The 23,171-nt window shown below is 50.4% G+C and overlaps 1 protein-coding gene across 2 annotated transcripts in view; it reads left to right on the top strand.

The window, feature by feature from the left end:
- PIK3R5 (phosphoinositide-3-kinase regulatory subunit 5) overlaps positions 1–23,171 on the top strand; it is an 87,610-nt gene that overhangs the window by 60,484 nt on the left and 3,955 nt on the right. The window contains exons 4-15 of one of the 2 annotated variants that reach the window (XM_023190891.3): positions 1,262–1,330; positions 2,305–2,443; positions 13,430–13,499; positions 15,860–16,034; positions 16,639–16,792; positions 17,529–17,612; positions 17,862–18,579; positions 19,114–19,276; positions 19,574–19,699; positions 20,516–20,641; positions 20,796–20,889; positions 21,662–21,738. In XM_023190891.3, the coding sequence (XP_023046659.1) occupies positions 1,262–1,330; positions 2,305–2,443; positions 13,430–13,499; positions 15,860–16,034; positions 16,639–16,792; positions 17,529–17,612; positions 17,862–18,579; positions 19,114–19,276; positions 19,574–19,699; positions 20,516–20,641; positions 20,796–20,889; positions 21,662–21,738 (1,995 nt within the window). Of the gene's footprint in view, positions 1–1,261; positions 1,331–2,304; positions 2,444–13,429; positions 13,500–15,859; positions 16,035–16,638; positions 16,793–17,528; positions 17,613–17,861; positions 18,580–19,113; positions 19,277–19,573; positions 19,700–20,512; positions 20,642–20,795; positions 20,890–21,661; positions 21,739–23,171 lie in introns of both variants that reach the window. The other variant, XM_023190890.3, reaches the window with a different exon arrangement.

Raw genomic sequence — 23,171 nt, 5'->3', positions numbered from 1 at the left:
ATAATGCAGCTAAAAATGATGGATATTATTCAAAGGCATAAACAAAATTTAATATATGATACAATTACATCAGTAAGATTTATTAAATGGTTTAGGGAAAATTGACAGAATTGACTAAAACATTTGGGAAAAGATAGATTGAGATCCCCAACTGACACCATGCAGCAGGTGAAATTCTAGTTACATGAAATATGTCTCCTTTTTTTTTTTTTTTTTTTTTTTGAGGCAGAGTCTCAGCCTCCCAAGTAGTTGGGATTACAGGTGTGCACCACCATGCCTGACTAATTTTTGTATTTTTAGTAGAGACGGGGTTTTGCCATGTTGGTCAGGCTGGTCTCGAACTCCTGGCCTCAAGTGATCCACCTGCCTCGGCCTCCGAAAGTGTTGAGATTACAGGCATGAGCCACTGCACCCAGCCTACATATTTCCATTTCAGAAAATGAAGTTTCAAAGAAAATAAGAAAGTATATATGAATATTTACATGATCCTTGCATGCAAAAGCGAAAATCCATGAAGGAAAAATCAACACATGTAATTTCTGTACATGAAAAATATTTATAAAATTAAAAGGCAAACAACCAACTGGAAAAAAAATATTTATAATACAAGTAACAGGTAAATGTATAACCAGAAGGGGAAAAAGGTGGTCTTAGAGACCCTATAGTAAAACAGAAATTTACTTATAATACTATATGTAAAATACATTAGGAGTAAAAATATACACACAGCTTATAGCTTCGCAGACACAGGAACAGAAAACCAAACACCACATGTTCTCACTCATAAATGGGAGTTGAACGATGAGAACACATGGACACAGAGAGGAGAACATCACACACCGGGGCCTGTCAGAGGTTGGGGGACAAGGAGAGGGAGAGCGTTAGGACAAATATCTAATACATGCGGGGCTTAAAACCTAGATGGCAGGTTATTGGGTGCAGCCAACCACCATGGCACATGTATACCTATGTAACAAACCTGCACGCTCTGCACATGTATCCCAGAACTTAAAATAAAATTTAAAAGAAAAGAAAATACATAGGGCAAAAATGGTGTCAGGAGAGGGACATTCAAACAGCTGTGGTTGGGTTTGGGAGTGTTTTCATTTACATCTATTTTCCAAATATTTGTCATGTGATTACACTACTTTTCACTTAAAAAAAAAAGCAAGGCTAGAATGAGGAAGAACCACTGTATTCTGCTTCAGGGAGTCCTGGACCCCGTGAATGAGTCTCATTCCCTTTCTCGTCCTCTCCACAGGTCCAGGAGAAGGGCATCTACGACCTGCTCACCCCCCTGGCCCTGCTCTTCTATTCCACTGTTCTTTGTGTAAGTCCAGGTGGGCCAGGATGCGGGAGGTGAGGGAGGAGGGGCAGGAGTGACCTCTATCTGGGACAGAGCCCTCACACCTCTGGAGATAAGCAGAGAGAGAAACTGTCAAGCAGCGCCATGTGAAATGGGTTTCAACCTTTAGATGGCTTCAGAGCAGCCACCATGAGAGGCTTCCAGTGACTCCATGTGGCCGCCATAGTGCCTGGCATCTCTGGGTTCCCATGGAGGAACTGCTGCCACTGTCTGTTCACAAGCCACAAGAGATATTCTACGTCCACCTCATTCTTCACCCCAGTGGTCGGTCACCCAATGTGATCACCTGCTGTATTCACCAGACAGGGGGCACCAAATGGGTACACTGACTGAATCCATCCTCAAAAAATAAACATTTACCTGCAATGAGGCTATTTAAGTAAAGATGGTTTAGGCATTGAAGACCGTTATCCATAACATAACATTGTTATCCGTAACATAACACTGAAGACCATTGAATCCACCCTCAAAAAATAAACATTTACCTGTAATGAGACTATTTAAATAAAGGTGGTTTAGGCATTGAAGACCGTTATCCATAACATTGAAGACCACTGAATCCACCCTCAAAAAATAAACATTACCTGTAATGAGGCTGTTTAAGTAAAGGTGGTTTAGGCATTGAAGACCACTATCCATAACAATTGTCAGCAATGGCATCATTTACCAGTAAGGGGACAGCCTTTCAGAGAGGCTCACTCAAGCATTGGGTAAAGCAAGTCCCTTCCAGTAGAGACACCCCGGGTGCCATCTTGCCCATCTGAAACTCACTCCCTGTGGGTAACTTCCAGTTCCACCTGACCTTGTCCTGGGACACACCGCTGTCAGGAAATGTGTGTCTTTTGTGGAATATTCCAGAAAGGGAGCAGAGGCTGTTTGGGACTATCCGAGCCTTTTCTCACCTAGATCTCTTTGCTTGTTGCCTGCCTCCATCCTAGACACCACACTTCCCACCAGACTCGGATCTCCTTCTGAAGGCAGCCAGCACCTACCACCGGTTCCTGACCTGGCCTGTTCCTTACTGCAGCATCTGCCAGGAGCTGCTCACCTTCATCGATGCTGAACTCAAGGCCCCAGGTAAGCATTGAGGCAGGTGGCATGGGGGGCAGGGTTCACAAGGTCAGAATGCTTCCAACTCCTCTGAAACTATTCTTTGTGATCCTCCTTACCTGGCTTTCTTTGGTTCATCTCTGCCCATGCCTTGGTTCACAACCATGGAGTCTCCTCTTCACAGCACCATCAAGCATCTGATGGTTGAATCCACACAAGATGAAAGTAAACAAGGAGGTAACTCGAGGAGGGATTCTTAGGGGAAGCAGGAGCGAGCACTCAGGGCAAGGAGACCCCACCCCTTGGCCTGTGCCTCTGATCTGGTTAGTCAAGGGGTCTCCAAGCCTGCTCAGGTCAGACAGGGAAGCCCCCAGGATGCTGACAAGAGGCCTTTGCATGTTCTCTGTGTCCCAGGGACAAGTAGGTAATTCTGTGTGTGGGTGGATGCAGTTTGGGTCGGGGAAGGTGGCTGGTGCTAGGAATGATGGCCACTGTGACAAGTGTGGACAAGACTCGGGACTGAGTTTTCATGTGTGGGGTCTGAAAAGTAGGAGTTCAGAAATTGCAGGTGCTGTCATAAACATGAAAATCAGGTCTCAGGAAGCATGACAGTGCAGGAGAAAACATTATCAAGTGTGATTTACTGACAAGTGGCTCAGCGAATCAGTACTCAAAGGAATAAATTCACAAAAGCACCTCAATAGATGCCTCTAAAATATTTCATAAAATTCATCACCATTCCTGATATTCAAAACCCCTCAATATATGGAAATGATTACTCTAGAAGTGCTTTTACTATGGCAACAGCCCAAGGTAAAATACTAGAGGCATCTTCTTTAGAGCCAATAATCTTCCTCTTTTGGCTTATCGGTATTTTGCCTATGCAAAAAGACAAAAATAAAGAGTGCTTTCTCTTCTGAAGAAGAGAAATTTTAATTAGTTGGAGCTCAAACAATTGGTTTTCTGTCAAGACTGAGAGAATCCCCTGAACGAAGAACTGTCAGAACTAGAAAACAGGTAGCTAAGAGCTTTTTTTATAAACCAGCATTAACCTGGAAGAAAACATAATTAAAAAAAATTTACAATAGCAGTTAAAAATAAAAAATAAAATTTTAATAACCTATATAGAGGAAACAAACTTTGCTGAAGAATGAATAATTGAAGAATCGTATTGTTGGGTTGAATTGATATTGTAACAAGACCAGGTGTTAGGAAAATAAACATAACCACAATCGAAATAACAAGATATTTTTAAAATTTATAAAATATATATAGATAAAAAACATAATACATAAATATTTTACATATAAATAAATTTATTTGTAAATAAAATAAAGAAACTAAAATCTATTTGAAAGATTTATTTATGCACTTTGTATATATTCATTCACATATTTTTAAAGGAGGGTAAGAAGGAAATATTTCCATTTTTTGAAGGTATTATAGGGCTATAGTTATTAAAATAGTACACTATGGGTATAAGAATAGGTAGATAATGGAAGAAAATGTAATATCTAGAAACAGATTAAATATACAAGATTATATGATAAAGTGGCATCCTCAAATTACTGATGAAAAAATCAGTCATTTCTTAAATGATATCAGGATAATTGGTAGACCATAAAAAAAATTGAGTGGGATAACTATCTAAACAGGCCGGGCACGGTGGCTAACACCTGTAATCCCAGCACTTTGGGAAGCCGAGGCAGGCAGATCACTTGAGGTCAGGAGTTCGAGACCAGCCTGGCCAACATGGTGAAACCCCATCTCTACTAAAAATAGAAAATTAGCTGGGCTTGGTGGCATGAGCCTGTAATCCCAGCTATTCAGGAGGCCGAGGCAGGAGAATTACTTGAACCCGGGAGGCGGAGGTTCAAGTGCCTCCAAGATTGTGCCGTTGCACTCCAGCCTGGGCAACAAGAGCAAAACTCTGTCTCAAAAAAAAAAAAAAAAAAAATTCTATCTAAAAAATAAAATTAAGAGTTCTAACTCAAACATAAAAATAACTTTTAGATACATTAGCGGTTTAGGTGTAGAAGACAAGACCACAAAAACTACAGAAGAAAAATAGGTTGTATGAGCCTGGAGTGGAGAAGAGCTGTCAAACATATTCCCTAGGGCAAAAATTATAAAGGAAAAGACTAACAGATATGAAAGCATAAAATTTAAAGCTTTTCATATGGCAAGCACACTTTGAGTGAAAGGTAAATGACAAACTGAGAAAAATATTTGTGATAAAAATTAATATATCAGGCTGGGCACTGTGGCTCAGACCTGTAATCCCAGCACTTTGGCAGGCCGAGGTGGGCGGATCATGAGGTCTGGAGATCAAGATCATCCTGGCCAACATGGTGAAACCCCGTCTCCACTGAAAATACAAAAATTAGCTGGGCGTGGTGGTGTACACCTGTATTCCCAGCTACTCGGGAGGCTGAGGCAGAGAATCGCTTGAATCCGGGAGGCAGAGGTTGCAGTGAGCTGAGATTGTGCCACTGCACTCCAGCCAGGTGACACAGCGAGACTCCGTCTAAAAAAAAAAAAAAATTAATATATCAAACCCATGAAGAGTTTTTTTTTTTGAGTACATTAAAAAATAGGCAAGCACACTTATGGAAATATGAATAAATATGATTCAACGACATCAAAAAAGAACCCCCCAAAATATTCACCCTCACTACTCATACAGAAAATGCAAAACTAAAGAGCAAAACTCTTTTTCCCCCCTATCAAATTGGCAAAAATAAAAAAGAAAGAGCAAAAATGCCAGCGCTGGTGAGGAATGGGGGGCTGTGTTTGCTAAGGCATCAGAAAAAATACCCTTTCACCCAGCAATTCTATTCCTGAATTTTATCCTGATGAATCCCTATGGATGTACAAAGATTCAGCTACAAAGATGTTCATCAATGCATTCTTGCTAATAACCAACCAATGCTAAAAAAACCTAAATATTGAACATGGTTGAGTACACTGTGGCAAAGTCATTTGATGAAATGAAATTCAATTATTAAAAACAATATTGTAGAAATAGTTACTGAGCTCAAAAGATGTTGAGTAACCAGTTGAGCGAAAAAGCAGTGCCCCCAATATTAAGTATGTTATAATCTCATTTTTATTTTCTCTCTAATGGATGCATGCACCAGACCAGGTTTAGTACTGGCAGTGTTTAATTCTCACCTTACACATTAAACACACACAGAATGGAAGTACCAAATCTTATTCCCCAACAACTTATGGACCCTAGAAAGCTCAAGACTGGCTTGTACATTTCTTTGGAAGGGTTTGTAACTTTCCTAACCTAACCAGTTACCTGATCTGTCTGCGCCCTACGCAGTCAGCTGACCTGTTTGTGCCTCGTCCAATCAGCTGATCTGCATGTCCCCAGTCAGTCAGCCGTCTGCGGTTGTCTGTCATTACAAAGAGCAGAGCAGGTACAGCTAGGAATGGCCAACCCCCAAGTCTACCTACAACCAGGTCTTCACCTTGTGGTAGAGACTTGGGTGGAGATTTAGGACGTCAGGAAGACCCTTAGGAGACGCTGGACTCTGAAAGGTAAAAGCTGGGTCTGCCGAGCCAGCATCCCAAGGAAAGGAACAAACCAGTTAAAGGAACAAACCCTAAAGGAACAGGCCAGTTTAAGGTCACACTCCTTCATTCCCTCCCTCCCTCCCACTGTCCCCCAAAACAAACAGACTTGAATGTCTTCTGAGCTTCTTTTCTTCCTTTCTACAATGCTCAGAGAAAGAATTTAAAATGCAAATGTCTTGGTAGGGCTTTGGGTTTCTACCCAAGACTGAAATGATTCTTTTTTATTTTGAAAAGGATAAGGGAGTTGTGGGGTTGGGGGAGGGGATTACCTGTGGGGAGACCACTTCCCAATTTCAAGTAGAACCAGCTGTGCCTCCTCACCTCAATGCACGCTATGTCTTGAGATAATTTTTGCAGGCGGCTGGGTAGAAACTCTGTTTTGGGCAGACAGAAAGCAGATGTGCCATGGAGGGGCTGGCGGTGGTGAGGCCCAGTTCCTGGAATGATAAAATGTAAAGCCTGCAGCACAAGGACCAGGCAGGGCAGCAACTGGAGCCGGAAGTAGAATGAGGGTCCTTTGGCCTCAGAGCAGGGGGAATCCTTGGAACCATCACTCACTGCTGACGGCATATCCTTCCTGGGACCATGTGAAGCCTCAGATATGCTGGTGACCAATGAGAAGTCAGATACCCCAAGAGGGCAGCTCAAGCCAAGTAGCCATGGTAGGAGCCTCTCCTCTTCCAGGGAAAGCAGAACCAAAATAGGAAACCATCAACTCTCCCTCGTTTCTGGGAATCATTTTCAAACAGTTCCAAAACCTCACACATATATAAATATATAGTGAGCCTGTGCCCACTCATTAATGAGGATAGCAGCACGATGATACAGCTGGGTTATAGGAGGATCCAAGAAGCTGAGATGAGCTCCTCATGGAAGCTAGAGTAAGATTCAAAGATAGATACCAAATAGTTAATATCACAGAGGGGAAGAAAACCATAACCTTTGAGGTTATCTTTTCTACTGAACAGAAATCTCTTGTTACTTATCTCACATCCACCAGTTAACCTTCAATTTTAAAGAACCTAAGCCCTAATCCATAACAAATAGTTAAACAAAATTACCTTCTACATGACCCTTAAATGAGCTTTTTGAAAAATGCTTTCGTATGATTTTTTTTTTTTGAGACGGAATCTCGCTCTGTCACCCAGGCTGGAGTGCAGTGGCATGACCTCGGCTCACTGCAACCTCCGCCTCCTGGGTTCAAGAGATTCTTCTGCCTCAGCCTCCCGAGTAACTGGGATTACAGGCATGCGCCACCACGCCCGGCTTATTTTTGTATTTTTTGTAGAAACAGGGTTTCACCATATTGGCCAGGCTGGTCTCGAACTCCTAACCTCATGAGCCACCCACCTCGGCCTCCCAAAGTGCTGGGATTACAGGCGTGAGCCACCGCGCCCGGGCTTTCCTATGATTTTTAACAGGCCTGTGGTCATCTTTGTACCCAATTCCTGAGTCCCTCCCACCCCCAGTTAAGTGGAGAGAGGGCTAGGATGGAGGCCAGGGAACTTGAACGCTTGAAGGAGAGGCTGAATAACTTAGTGGCTTCTGGTCCTTGGGGCCAGATCATTGTACTTGCAAATCCTGGGTCCGCTACTCACTAACTGTGGGCCTTCAGCAAGACATTTAGTTTGTGAGCTTCAGTTTCCTCATCTGTAAAATGGGTCTATAGCAATGCCTCCCTGTCAATACAGTTTGTGAGGATTAATGTTGGCCTCATTGATTTCACAGTGCTGGGGGCAGTAAAGGTTGCAGTGGTGTTAGCTCAGAAGGTAGGTCCTGGTAAAGTCACAGGGAGAAATGAGAAGGGACACGGGGAGGTGAGGCCCCCACCTGTGAAGTCTTAGGGACTCAGTTGCCATGGAAATGAATGAAACAGTTTATCCTGCTTTGATGTGGCTGGGTGGCAGAGGAAGTGGGCCTGTTATCAAGGCTGGGGGCCTCCCCCTGCTTCCTGACTCCACCCCCATATGATCGTCCAGTGCCTCGATTCTGGAGGTAGCAGGAAACCTCACGTCAGTGCCACGGGGTCCTGCCCACCACAGCCCTCTTGGGCTCAGCCCACATGTTTGTTGAATATTTACTCTATGCCTGCATAGCTGTGCCGACCACAATACTTTGATCTGTAAAGCTGGGGGATGACACTGGACATCTTACGTGCAAACCGCTGTGCAATTTTCAAAGCACACAAACTTCAAGGATTGCGTCTCACCTATAAGGGAAGAAGGAAAAGTCATATTCTTCTCATTATAAAATGGGAAATGATTTTGAGAAAACCAAGTTCAGTATTTCTTGTTCAAGATACAAAGTGAAGTATGAAGGAGGGAACAGGAACCCTCGTATGACAAAGACCTGTACTTCGTCACTTATTAGCTAATGATCTTGGACAAGTTCCTTAGACTCTCTGAGCCTCCTGGTCAAACGCAGGATTATAATTATCACTGATGATGAGGAGGAGGAGGACAGCAATGATGCCAGGGTTGTCTACGGTGTATGAAGCACTGTCACAGGTTCGTCCCATCTAACCCTCAGAATACCTCCGTGGGTAGTTACTATTATTCCCATTTTTCAGATGCTGAAACTGAAGGCTTGGCATTTATGTAACTTGCTCCCAGTCATAGAGCTGATAAGAGCTCTACCACTCGAACCCATATCTCTTTGATACCAAAAATCATATCATATCCTTTTCACTTTTGCATAAATCTGTGTTTCTACCAAGAGGCCTGACAGATGGCTGCATGACCCTGGGTTACCCAGGCTGTCTTTTTATAAACACTCTCCCCGTTTGGGGAATTTCTCCTGCCCGTTTCCCTTTGGGATGCTTAATATGGCTTCATACCCTTTGATCTCCTATCAAATGAGGAACAAACCTGGGTTAGGTCAGTTTTGCTTATCAACAGGTGGCAGGTGAATTCAGAATGTTCTTCAGTGGTGAGACATTTCTCTTGGGACATTACTGATCACAGACATTTGCATTTTATACTTTTTGTCTCTGGTTATGGCATGAAAGGTTAGACCTCTTGAAGGATGTCAAACATCATTGACTAGTAGGTAGGGGAGGTTTAGGGAAAAGAGTAGAAGCCGGTGTTCCAGAAATCACAGGGTGTGATCAGTTAGGACTGAGTTGGCTGCCTATAGCAGAAAGCCCCAAACAACAATGCCTTAAACTCATAGGGGCTAGTTTTCTCTTACACACACACACACACACACACACACACACACACACACACACACCACACAATCTGTAAGAAGGCAGGCCAGCATTGGCATGGTGGCCCCATGAACCTCCTAGACCAGCCTTCTCTCATATTTCCGCTCCACCATTCTTAGCAAGAGGCACCATCTTCAAGGTTGCTTCATGGTTTAGGATGGATGCTGGAGCGCTGGCCATCATGTCCACATTCCAGTTAACAGAAAGAAGGAGGTGAGGGGGGTTGCACCTAAAACATTCTGCAAGGGAGGTTGAGAAATTGACTCATCAACTGGGTACAATGCCCAGTGTCTCACTCAGTGGATATTGAGTAGATGCCTAGAAGTCTCTGCCACATGTGACTTACTCGTAAGAGTAGCCCATAAGGCCTGGATTGGTCCTGTTAGGGTGACTATCACTAGGGTGGTGAAAGGGTGTTATGAAAGGCCTCATCTCACTTTGCCCCCACAAGCCCGGCAGCGCTGCAAAGCTGCAGACCTCATCCCGCAGGCATTTCCGTGGGGTCACTGCACTTGTTCAGAGCAGCATATGTCTTGTGGTGGCACTGAACTTTCATTCCAAGAACTCACATCTCCTCTGCCTGCATGGAGGCCTGCCCAGTGGGTTCCTTCTCCCCAGTATTTTCCTCTTGGCTTTCTAGCCACATTCCTTCTCACCTTCCACCTCTCTGCTCCTGGACTCCCGGTGGCCACGGATTCCAGCCTCCCTTGTTAGTCCTCTCCTCCTTTGTCCATTTACCTGAAAGCTGTGCTTCACCTTCCTACTGTGGGCCCTGCTGAGGCCCACAGCCATGAGTTTCCAATTCCTCCAGTCTCTCTGGAGTCCAGGATCCTGGAGATGGGGAACAGGAAGGCACTGCACAGGGGACCCCCAGTGAGGAGGGAAGTGTAAGAGAAACCAGGCTGTGGAGAGCGGTGTGCCTGGTGTTTGCTTCAGGGTATGACGTAGGTCAAACTGTCCACCGTGAGTTGATATTAATCGTAGATGCTGGAGAACCAAACCTGACCGAGTCTCATTTGGAGACTGCATTGCCGTTGGGGCCGGGCCCTGCTTCCACCCTGTGGAATCCATGGAATCTTGGTGTTCCCCTTGTAAGAGGAAACTGAGTCAGATGTGGCTGCTGCCTGCCTCCCCTAGGCTCAAGTACCCACATGACCCTCAACATGGACCTGTCTACAGTGTGTTGTGAATACCAGTGCTGCTTGATGGCAGATGTAGTGACTTTCATGTGTCCTGGATCTTCACAGTCAGCTGTTCTGTGCAGAATCCCTATCTATTTGCAACTTTGAAAAGAGTGGAAGCTTTGATGGGCAAACAAGGCTTGATGGTGAAGGGTCTTGGACAACTGGGCCAGGAGTTTGACCTTCACTGTGACTGTGGTCTGCCCACCCACCGCATTCTTTGCCTATATGGGGTGACTCCTCTCAATTTCTTACTTGCTAGGGCTTGATGCAGGAACAACCCAGGCAAGGTTTTTGTTTAGCCCTTGCACCAATCTTGATCTAAGAAGCTAAACTCAGAAAGTCGTTTCCATTTGCTAAGGTGACCAAGGAAGGCTGTGATCTAAGATCAAAGGGAGAGAGGAGTCTGTTGATCCGAGGCTCCCCAGTGCAGCTTCCCTGTTTGGGGAGTGGAGGGTGGAGTTAACGGTGGTCCCGAAACTAATATTGCACACCCCACTTAGCATTCGTGGCCTCCCTGGCATCACCAGGTAACACTGTGAAAACCAAGCCCATGGAGGATGCTGGGAGATATTTCCAGCCTCACAGCATAGACCAGCAAATGGGGACTCAGCGGTACAATTTCTAAGCCAGGTTCAAAGGAGTGAGTCTGTACAAAAGTTTGTAGGATCAAAGCCTCCTCCACACTGCACAGTCTTTTCTAATTTGTTCCCAGCTCAGGCCCCAGCCCACCAGTTAATTACGCAAAACTCCACACCCCATGCTAAGAAGGGGGGTCCATTACCAAGAGAGGCCAAGGAAGGGGGTTGACAGTGTTTTTGGGGTGATGGCGGGAGTTTATCTGATGATCGTAGGCTCTGCTTGGGAACTGTTGGTACCTTGGGTATTCAGCACCAGCCAAACAACTCTCTCTGGGTCAGGGTGTGCCAAGAGGTACAGGCAACCTCCTAAATATCCCCCATTAAAGCAACAGGATACATACAGCAACAGTCGCATGGAGTCCACGTAGCTCATACGAAGCAGCTGCTTCTTCTAACTGTAGCACAATCCGAAGATGAGACTAAGGCACATGAATGCAGATGTGAGAGATTGCTCCTCATCCTAGAGACGAGAGGAGATGAAGGAGCTTCAAGGTTGTCCACAGTACCAGGCCCTCCAGAACAAAAGTTCAAGCAGCGTGATGATGAACCGTTGGGTATGGCGACGGGGTAAACGTTGCCAAGCTTCAGGAGGGCAGAGGCATTGGAAGCCAATGGCTGGGCGTTTTGGAAGAAAGCTGATGTGGAGGGAGAGCGACATCACAGTCCACTGCTTCCTGGAGTGTGACCGCCTGGATGACCTGGGTCAACAGAGGCAGAAGTGGTGGTGACGAAATGGGGTCAGCGGGGTGTAGGTTACCTGTTAAAAGCATTAAATGGTAAAAGAAAAGAGAAATAAGGTCAAGAGAAGATTTTGCGTGTCTGTGTGTTTTACGGTCAGGGAGATGGGGGATATCTGTTTGTCTCCACTACGGTAACTACGGTAACTACGGTATTATGTTGGGGTGGTTGGAGAGTGTGGGTGAGGATCTCTTCTCTGTAATGCATGCGAGTGGCCACCAGATGGTGTCCCAAGTCCTGATGTAATAGCCACTGTGTCAAGGACTTTCCTGGCAAAACGGACCAAATGTTAACTTCTAAATATGTGATGATTACATAAAGTAAACATCACACAAAAGGCCCAAAATCAAAGCAATTAGGTCCCAAGTTAGAAGAGCATTATATGATAATTTTCTGCCTGCCACAGTCTTTCTATTTATAGCTGTCTTTAACCCCCCGGTCCAGACTTGCACTTCTGAGGGGACGTCCTGCAGGTTCCCAGCTCAGTCCCAGTTCAGGGTGGCCCTGCTCTGGATGGGGACTACCCCGGGCCTATTTCCAAGCTATGACAAGAAGGCGGCCCACCCCGCTGGGTCCCCAGCCCCTGCTCTGTGAGGGAGTGAACTTCTGCTTCCTGTTTCACCTCCTCTTCGCGGTGGAAACAGAACTGAACACACACTGTAAAGCAGCTACTGTGCAGAACGGAGTCAAGTTGCAGAAACAAAAGGAAAACCTTTGGTGTGTTTCTTCTCAGCATTTGGAAGTCAGAGGAGACAGAGATGGGGAAGGGCCGGGGAGAAAGGGGATGTGGGCTGGGAGCAGAGCCTGGGATGCAGCTGCCTCAGAGCAGAGAGGACGCCCGGCCAGACCGCAATCCTTTGAGAGGACTCGGGACTCCAGGCAGAGATGCGGAGGTGCAGGTGTGGAAACTCGAAACCCGCTGCCTGGCTGGAGCTGAGGCAAAGTGGATGGGCTGACAGGTGCCTGGCATAGCGGGAAGGCACCCAGGACCGGGAGAGGGGACGGCGGCAGGGACCCAGGAGTAGCCCGGCGGCACGAGACACGGCAGCCTCCTGGGCCCAGGTTCTGCCTCCTGCGATGCTCTCCTTCCCAGTCTCTCAAGAGAGAAACTTGAAGTTGGTCAAGCTGTGATGGGGCCTGGGAATCACAGACTGTTAAAGGCCTCAGAGACCACTGGTCTAATCTGCCCCTTGCCGGGAGAAGCTGAGGCTCAGGGATTAAGTGACCTGGCCAAGGTCATGCAGAAGAGCTGGAATAGAACTCAGGCTTCGGACCCGGGCTCTCACCCTGGATCCCTTTCTCTTTAGCTAGGCTGCCTCCAAGCCTGGGGCCGGGGCCTGAGCCACGAGGGGAGTGGCAAGCACTTAGGAAGGGAGGGGCAGTCAGAAAGGCCACGGGAATCCAGAGGAGAGCGAGGTCCAGGACCGAGTTTTGGTGTTGGAGGCGAAGGTGGGAATATGACTCGTGAGGTGTAAAAGGATGCATAGAAGCAAACTGCTAGGCACGCTGGAGGAGCCACTGAACAGCTCCTCTCCAGGTTCTCCTGAGCTCCATCTGGGAACTTCCAGCCTGATTGTCCGGTGCTTGGCTCACTACGAGGCACAAGGACGATGCTGAAGAAACTGACCAGCCCATGAACTCTTTTCTTGTTGGCCCACAGGGATCTCCTACCAGAGGCTGGTGAGGGCTGAGCAGGGCCTGCCCATCAGGAGTCACCGCAGCTCCACCGTGTGAGTGCTCTTGGGGGACGGAGAAACAGGGGGGGAGGGAGTTTGGGACCCCTGCACTGTTCCACCTTCACCCTCCTCCCCTACTGAAACATCCAGTACCCCGCCCCGCCCCCCCGCCATCCACCCAGCCAGCAACAAACAGGCTTCCAGGGAACTGGGAATTCCTGGCACTGCTGGTGATATTTTGTGTCCAGGTTTGTTTTTCTAGGCTGAGGGTCTTTCACCAGATTCTTAAAGAGGGCTGCATCAATTGTCCCAGGTGTTAGGCACACAGTTCCCCCACTCTATCCATTCTTTTCAGATGAGGAACTGGAGGTCAGAGAGGCCAAGCAACTTCCCCAAGGTCACACAGCGAGCAAGGGTCTGAGCCACAATTTAACTCTCAGGCTTATTCAGAAGCCCATGGTATTTCCACAGTCTCTTTCTGCCTGTTACTAAAACAGTGTTTCCAAACTTTTTTGACCAGGACCTACAATAAAAATCCATTTTATACGACATCCTGGTACACACACACACACACACACACACACACACACACACACACACACAGCTGAAACAAAATGTATCCCTGCTACGTAGGATGAGCTCTATTCTATTCTATTTCATTTAAGAAACAAATTCAGCTCCCTCAGATGACTTCATTACCCACTCCTGGGTCCTCACCTGCAGTTTGAAAAGCACTAGAGAGGGGGTGCCCATGCAGAGGACCCTCTGCAGGCCTGGAAGAGTTGAGTGCTGCCTTGCCTTGACATGTTGGGAGCCCAGGGACCCTGGCCTTCACCAGCTCAGAAATTATAGGCCCCTGGCCCTCCCCATTCCCAGCCCCAGGGGTTCATTTCCCACTCACTCCCCTGAGCAACACTTCTTGATGTCCCTCTAGGTAAAAACAAGCACAAACAAAATGATAGATGTCGAGAGAGAGGGAAAAGATGCTAACATGTTGTAGTTTAGTAAGTAAATAAGATGCCTCTGGGGGAGCTGGGGCAGGTGGGCTGATGAAGAATCATCAACGCCTTTTAGACCCTTTCTCGACCTCCAGGCACCATTCTAAGTGCAGTTACGAGTGCTGACTCATTTAATCCTCACGTTAACCCTGTGAGAAAGCGAGTTTTCACATAAGGGAAGTGAGGCACCGAGAGATTTGTAGAAAGAGCTTACAGTTCGGAGATGGTCTCACTTTCATTATCTATAAATTGAGGATGATGATAAATTATTCGGCAGAGAAATTATGCGAGCTGGTGAGGGCAAGGGCTCGGCTGGGCTCGTTATAAGGTTATTAGGGGCTGCTTATGCAAGCCCACCTCCTTTTTCTTGCAGATAGAGAAATCAAAGTTGGTTTCTTCCCAAATGATGGGGACTTTGACAGAGACTAGTCCTGTCTCTGTCCTGTCCCCAGGCACCGATGTCCCCAGAGCCTGGAGGAAATGCTGCCTGCATGGTGCTCCTCTGCACTGGGTTTAAATGCAGAGTGTGGAATTGAGAGAGCAAGAGCCATCACACGCAGCTCATACTAAAGCATTTATGGATACAAAGCCGCAATGGCCCGCGTTTGCTTTGAGGTCATGCGGCGATGTAGGGGTTGGCATGGGGGAAGTGAGAACAGCCGTGCGTTGTTAACTGTAAACAAAGTGATCAGTGCCTCAGAGCCCACAATTCTTTTAATTTGGGGTATGTTTGAAAGTTTCCACAATAAAGAAATGTAAACACTGACTCCAAGAGGGAATCTGGGTGTCCATCGGGAAGGGAGGTAGCAGTGGCCAGGCACACCCTCCCCTCCCAGCCCATGAAAGCCTGTATCACGACTTTGGGCCAATTAGTAAAGGTGTCCCTCACGAGCTCAGGAAGAAGATGCACTCTGACTTGGCACCCTCTCCTCTGGGCAGATGCAGCCCCATGCCACGAGGAATTTCATGCCCCTCTCGCCCCAGACCACACTGCACAGCACCCCGTCGCTGCCCGGCTCCCCCCGAAAATTGGTCACTTGGCTTCAAGTCACCTTGGCGAAAATATGATCCTCATTTGAGTAATCTTGCATCCACTCAGCTGTCTCATAGGAAAAAAATGTTTTTATAAAAATTAAGTAAATTTAGTTTTAAAGAATTAAGTTCAGTTTTGAAAAGATCTTTGAAAACAACAGCAGAAAAATGCTCAGCAGTGAACCCCACACTTTCCCCGGGGAACCTGGGTCTTGCAGCTGCTGCTTCTATCCTGGCCTCCTGTGGTCACCTCCTCAAGCTCTGCCTGGGCTTGAGGAGGCCCTGGCCTCAGCGGAGCTGAGCACCAGCAGGCACGAGGTGGGTGGCTGTGCCGTGGCATGCTGCCCACCCCCAGGTGCCATAGCCGGTCCCCTGTGTCCCCAGCACCGTGCTGTTGCTGAACCCAGTAGAAGTGCAGGCCGAGTTCCTCGCTGTAGCCAATAAGCTGAGCACCCCCGGACACTCGCCCCACAGTGCCTACACCACCCTGCTCCTGCATGCCTTCCAGGCCACCTTTGGGGCCCACTGTGATGTCCCAGGACTGCACTGCAGGCTGCAGGTATGTACCCGGGGCCTGGGGCTCTGGTGGAGTACCTCTCCGAAGAGGTAGCGCCCTCTCCCTGCGTCATCTCAGCCACAGTCTCCAGGGTACACTAGTCTCCGGCACCCCAGGTGACATGGCAGGGTGGTGGCTGGAGGGCTGGCCTCGTAGAGGGGGTTTCTGGTGCGCTGGATCCTGACCAGTTGGGTGGCAGCCTGGGCAATGGGGTCGGCTGCTGATAACTGGTGCCTCAGAAGATGGCATGTGCCATAAGAACGAGAATGAGCTTCGGGCTGAAGACCTGGCCTCTAGGCCTGGCTCTGCCACAGGTTGGCTGTGTCACCACATACAGCTTCTTCCCCTCTCTGGGGTACAGTGAGGAGCGCTGAAGTCCCTCCTGACTGCACTGCCCCGTGGCTCTGGTCCTTTCTCTCCTGACCATTTCCTGAGAATGGAAGGGCAGGGAGAGGCCTGGCTGCCTGGCCAGCTGTGGGTAGGAGATGGGTGATGAGGCTGGGAGGGGACAGATCACTGCCTCCCTCAGTAAGAAGCTAGGAACTGGAACAGGTGGACAGCTAGCTCACGGTCCAGGAGCAATGCCCATCTCCTCCTGGGGTTTCAGGCCAAGACCCTGGCAGAGCTTGAGGACATCTTCACGGAGACCGCAGAGGCGCAGGAGCTGGCGTCTGGCATCGGAGATGCTGCAGAGGCCCGGCGGTGGCTCAGGACCAAGCTGCAGGCGGTGGGAGAAAAAGCCGGCTTCCCTGGGGTGTTAGGTGAGGCTCTTGGGAGAGTGAGGTTCTCCCACATTCCCCATGGCCTATTCTAGGTCCCAAGGTGCACGGTCCAGGTGGGCCTGGTGGCTCTGCTCCACACAGTCACTCAGGGACTCAGCTTTTTCAGTATCTCACTGCTCCGCCATCCCCTGGGGTGTCTGTCATTCCTATCTATGGGGCAGGGTGGGGGTGCCATCATGATGGCAGCTTGTAGGAAGAGGAAAAGAGAGTGCTTATGAGGGCAAAGCCTGGGCTTTTCTGTTGAAGGTGATGCAGAAGCTGGGCACATCACTTCCTCACATGCTCCTTTGAGCCCACCTTGGTCACGTGGCCACATCTTGCCCCAAAGGATCCTGGGAAACATCCTCTCTACAACTCTATTACCATAGAAGGGAGCACAGATTTTGAGGATCCATTTGCATTCCCTGTTACAATATTCCTGATAAAAACCTTCTGGACTAGTACTATTATTCTCCCATGGGCACATTGTAAAATGAGGCTCAGAGGTTGTGGCTTGGCCACGTTTGCACAGCTCATAAAGGGCATGCCTTGAAAGAAGGGTCCTCTGGCTGGGAGTCCGCACCCTGGCTCTAACTCAGCCTCAACCTATCCAGCTATGCATCATTGTGCTGATCCTGTCCCATCTCTAGTCTCTTCTCCAAGACAAGGGGACTGGACTGGCCAATCTCCAAGGCCTCTTCCCAGCCCTCTTCTCCTATCCTCCCTGTTCTTACAGACACTGCAAAACCAGGGAAGCTCCATACCATCCCCATCCCTGTCGCCCGGTGTTACACCTACAGCTGGAACCAGGACAGCTTTGGTAAGGAGCCGGGGCCCTGGTGACACCCACGCCCCACATTGCCTGAGCTGTCTTTCGGTCCTGGGTCCGTGCAGCTCCCACCCCGTCCCCAAAGCTCTCCCACCTGAGCAGGCTCTAAGCAGAGCAGGGGGCAGTGCTAGGAGTCCTGGGCTGGCCCTGAGTACTTCTGCTGTCTCCCCTCCAAAGGGAATATGGAAGGGGATTTGGGGGCCCAGACACCCAGACAGTACTGGCCTTGCTTCCCTGCAGACATCCTGCAGGAAATCCTGCTCAAGGAACAGGAGCTGCTCCAGCCAGGGATCCTGGCAGATGATGAAGAGGAGGAAGAGGAGGAGGAGGAGGAGGAGGACTTGGAAACTGACGGGCATTGTGCCGAGAGAGACTCCCTGCTCTCCACCAGCTCTCTGGCGTCCCACGACTCCACCCTGTCCCTTGCATCCTCCCAGGCCTCAGGGCCAGCCCTCTCGCGCCATCTGCTGACTTCCTTTGTCTCAGGCCTCTCGGATGGCATGGACAGCGGCTACGTGGAGGACAGCGAGGAGAGCTCCTCCGAGTGGCCCAGGAGGCAGGGCAGCCAGGAACGCCGGGGCCACCGCAGGCCTGGGCAGAAGTTCATCAGGATCTATAAACTCTTCAAGAGCACCAGCCAGCTGGTACTGCGGAGGGACTCTCGGAGCCTGGAGGGCAACTCGGACACGGCCCTGCCCCTGCGGCGGGCAGGGAGCCTCTGCAGCCCCCTGGACGAACCAGTATCGCCCCCTTCCCGGGCCCAGCGCTCCCGCTCCCTGCCCCAGCCCAAACTCAGTACCCAGCTGCCCAGCTGGCTTCTAGCCCCTGCTTCACGTCACCAGCGCCGCCGCCCCTTCCTGAGTGGAGATGAGGATCCCAAGGCCTCCACGCTACGTGTTGTGGTCTTTGGCTCCGATCGGATTTCAGGGAAGGTGGCTCGGGCATATAGCAACCTTCGGTAAGAGCCGTAATGGGGAGGCATCGCTCTGCCCTGGGTAACAGCGTTGTGCTGGTGGAATCTGGGGCCTGAGGCTTAGGCCCCAGAGGAACCAAAATTTCCTTTATTTATTTATTTATTTATTTATTTATTTATTATGATTACTATTGAGACAGAGTTTATTTATTTATTTATTTATTTATTCATTCATTCATTTATTATGATTACTATTATTTTGAGACAGAGTCTTGCTCTGTTGCCTGGGCTGGAGTGCAGTGGCGTGATCTCGGCTCACTGTAACCTCTGACTCTCCGGTTCAAGCGATTCTCGTGCCTCAGCCTCCCAAGAAGCTGGGATTACAGGTGCACGCCACCACACCTGACTAATTTTTTTTTTTTTTTTTTTCTTAGTAGAGATGGGGTTTCCCCATGTTGGCCAGGCTGGTCTTGAACTCCTGGCCTCAGGTGATCCACCCACCTCAGCCTTCCAAAGTGCTGGGATTACAGGCGTGAGCCACCATGCCCGGCCCCCTTCTCACTATCTTCTTCTTGCCAGGCGGCTGGAGAACAATCGCCCACTCCTCACACGGTTCTTCAAACTTCAGTTCTTCTATGTGCCTGTGAAGCGAAGTCATGGGACCAGCCCTGGTGCCTGTCCACCCCCTCGGAGCCAGACGCCCTCACCTCCGACAGACTCCCCTAGGCACGCCAGCCCTGGAGTACGTCCCCAGACTGGGCCAGTGGGGTGGTAATGTAGAGTTCTGGCTACCTGAAGGAAGCCGATTGGAAGTCATGGAAAGCAATCCCCTGTGTTGACAGTGCACCTGCCCCTGCCTGGCCCTCACTCCCTGCACTTGGACGTGACATTTTGCCATATGACAAAGACTGAAAGTTGTCATACTTCCACAAGGGCCGGGAGAAACTCAGCTTGGGGCTGCGGATGCCATCCAAGGCCCTGGAACTAGGATGGGCAGGCCTCCTGGGGAGCTGGGAATGACTGTTGTTCCTCTGGCTAGGAGCTGGGCACCACCCCATGGGAGGAGAGCACCAATGACATCTCCCACTACCTCGGCATGCTGGACCCCTGGTATGAGCGCAATGTGCTAGGCCTCATGCACCTGCCCCCTGAAGTTCTGTGCCAGGTAAGTGACCCCTGGGGTTGTGGAACAGGGCCCACTGGCTGCAGTCACCCAGCCTCACTTAGAAGGCCCTGGATTGGCCGGGCGCGGTGGCTCAAGCCTGTAATCCCAGCACTTTGGGAGGCCGAGGCGGGCGGATCACGAGGTCAGGAGATTGAGATAATCCTGGTTAACACAGTGAAACCCCGTCTCTACTAAAAAATACGAAAAACTAGCCGGGCGTGGTGGCGGACACCTGTAGTCCCAGCTACTCGGGAGGCTGAGGCAGGAGAATGGTGTGAACCTGGGAGGCGGAGCTTGCAGTGAGCCGAGATCCCGCCACTGCACTCCAGCCTGGGCGGCAGAGCGAGACTCCATCTCAAAAAAAAAAAAAAAAAAAAAAAAAAAAAGAAGGCCCTGGATTTAGGGAATCCAGCTTGAGGCCCCCATGGAGGACCTGGGCCCTCCTAAAAAAGATCAGGGAGTGTGGGTGAGAAGCAGGACCGAGCCTGAACTCAGGACACTGAGGGCAAGAGCTGGGGTCACTGCAGTGATGGAGGAGGGGCCTCAGAAGGGTCCAGGGGACCTCAGATTTCAGCCCCCTTCCTCAACTCCTGCCCTTGTCTGGCTAAGCCAGAAGCCTCCCCGGAGGCCGGGTCAGGTGAGGCGCATGGAGGCTGGGCACCGGCCCTCCCCTGCTTCCTGCTTCCACCTCACCAGCTCCCCCTGGCTGGCTGCCTCTATGTCTCTCTTCTGTCTTCCTCCCTAATTCTTGCTCCTTCTTGCCATCTATCCACCCACCCATCTGGATTGGCTGCCCCTTCCCTCTGGCCACAGCAGTCCCTGAAGGCTGAAGCCCAGGCCCTGGAGGGCTCCCCCACCCAGCTGCCCATCCTGGCCGACATGCTACTCTACTACTGCCGCTTTGCCGCCAGACCGGTGCTGCTGCAAGTCTATCAGACGGAGGTAAGGCCTCCCTGACCCGCACCGCCTCTTCCCCACCTGCGGGGCCTGCAAGTCCCCACCCCTGCCTTGGGACAGCCAGCAGGTCTATGCTGGAGGAGCCGAATGGACCCCTCCAGGGGGTTCACACTGATGTACATGCTCCTGCACTCTCCAGCTGACCTTCATCACTGGGGAGAAGACGACAGAGATCTTCATCCACTCCTTGGAGCTGGGTCACTCCGCTGCCACACGTGCCATCAAGGCTTCAGGTGGGTACTACCTGAGCAGAGACAGGCGGGGAGGCGGGGCCTGGGAGGCGAAATGTGGAGCTCTGGGGAGGTGGGGTTACCTGGGAGGTGGGGCCATGGGAAGGCGGGGTTGCACAGGAGGTGGGGCCATGGGAGGGCGGGGTTACCTAGGAGGCGGGGCCATGGGGAGGCGGGGTTGCCCGGTAGGTGGGTCCCTGGGGAGGCAGGGTTACTGAGAGGCAGGGCCATGGCGGGCGGGGTTACCCAGGAGGTGGGGCCATGGCGGGCGGGGTTACCCAGGAGGTGGGGCCATGGCAGGGCGGGGTTACCCAGGAAGTGGGGCCCTGAGGGTGCTGGCTTACCCAGGAGGCGAGACCGTGGGGAGGCGGGGTTGCCTGTGAGTCAGGACCCTGGTGAGGCAGGGTTACCGGGAGGCGGGACCATGGGTGGGGGTTACAAGGGAGGTTGGGCCATGTGGAGGCCGGCTTACCCAACAGATGGGCCCTGGGGAGGCAGGGTTACCCAGGAGGTGGGGCCCTGGGGAGGCGGGACCCTGGGAAGGTGTGATCACAGCAGAGATGAGGCCCTGGAGTGATGGGGTCACTGAGGAGGTGGAGGCGTCCGGAAGGTGGAGCCAGAGAGAGATGCAGGGCCTTGGTGAGACAGATCCCTAGGGAGTCACCGTCAATGTGGTAGGGGATGGGGAGGTAAGTCCCAACGAGGCAAGGCCACTGCGTTCGTGAGGAGCCTGGGAAGCCAGAGGGAGTGAAGGGTCTGTCTGTGTGTGGCACAGGTCCTGGCAGCAAGCGGCTGGGCATCGATGACGACCGGGAGGCTGTTCCTCTAACACTACAGATTATTTACAGCAAGGTAAGACCCACGTTGGGGCTCCTTCCCCTTCAGGATCTGCTACTGATCCTTCCTCCGCCAGAGCTTGGGCCCAGAGCTGGACTTGTGTGTTCCTGGGCCCCAGTCTTTATGCTGGAAGGCCACAGCAGGCTCCCCTGGATGCTCAGAGAAGCAGAGAGGGGAAGAAGTGGATATCTCTGTGCTTCTTGGCCTCCGAAGCCTCTCTCCCACCATGTTCTCTGTCCTCACCTGAATGCGCTCAGCAGCAGCCCAGGGGTGGGGGTCTGCTGGGCCTGGCTACAGGGCTGGGGATGAGAGGGGGCAAGGGAAGGCTTCCAGAGGCACTTGAGGGAGAAGCCAGGGTCTCGGGGGCACCAATGTGCCTGGCAGGCTGCATGCAAGGTGGGATTGGCATGAGAAAGGAGTGAGGAGAGTTGTAGGGAGGTGGAGGGCTGTCCATGACATGCCAGAAGACATGAGTTCTCTGAGCAGATCACATCCCAAGTTCTAGGCTGAGGGAAGCTTGGCCTCACAGGTGGGCTCCTTCCTTCTTTCCCGCCTCCTTCCCTTTCTTCCTTCGGCCATTCCAAAGATATCCTCTTAGCACCCGCCCATGCCACCTCTGTGCTGGGCAGAGGGAAAGAGAGGTTGAGCAGGGAAGCCTAGGCCTCACTTTAGCTTGTCTAGAGGAGGGAGACAGACAAGAAATGAGGAAACAAAGAAATAGCCAAGATAATTCCAGACAGTGGCAAGTGATGACAAGGCAATAAAACAGCAGACGGACGGTGGCGTTGGGGCTGCGGTGCATTTGGCAGTGAAGAAGGTGGGTAGGAGGCACCAACACTCACTGCAGCCACATACCAGGTTTCCCGGGTTCAAGCGATTCTCCTGCCTCAGCCTCCTGAGTAGCTGGGATTACAGGCGCCTGCCACCACACCCAGCTAATTTTTTGTATCTTTAGTAGAGACGAGGTTTCACCATGTTGGCCAGGCTGGTCTCGAACTCCTGACCTCGTGATCCACCTGCCTTGGCCTCCCAAAGTGTTGGGATTACAGGCATAAGCCACCATGCCTGACCCAATGAAAGGAATTTTATTTTGGTCCTAAAAGCAGTGGATATCCATTAAGGAGGCTTACGTTTGTGGTCGGGCTGGGAATGCTTGTGACATGATCAGATCTGAGGCTTGGAGGCTCCCTCTGGCAGCTCTGTGGACAAGAGATTGGGAGGGTCCGCAGGTGATGCGGGAAGGCCAGCTAGGAGGCTGTTGCCATGGTCCAGAAGAGAAATGAGGGCAGCAGCCTTCACTAGGGTAGTGGTGGCGGAGCTGGAAAGGAATAGGAGACAGATGGGAGTGATGTAATCAGCAGGGCTCATGGATGGGTTAGGAAAGGAGAGGCCAGACTCCTGGCGTCGCTCCTGTGTGACTGGCAGCACCATCTTCTCAGGTGAGGACC

Source organism: Piliocolobus tephrosceles, chromosome 16, assembly GCF_002776525.5.
Source record: "Piliocolobus tephrosceles isolate RC106 chromosome 16, ASM277652v3, whole genome shotgun sequence".
Classification (NCBI taxonomy): Eukaryota; Metazoa; Chordata; class Mammalia; order Primates; family Cercopithecidae; genus Piliocolobus; species Piliocolobus tephrosceles.
Note: the sequence above shows the minus strand (reverse complement) of the source record. Positions and strands in the feature narration are given on the sequence as shown.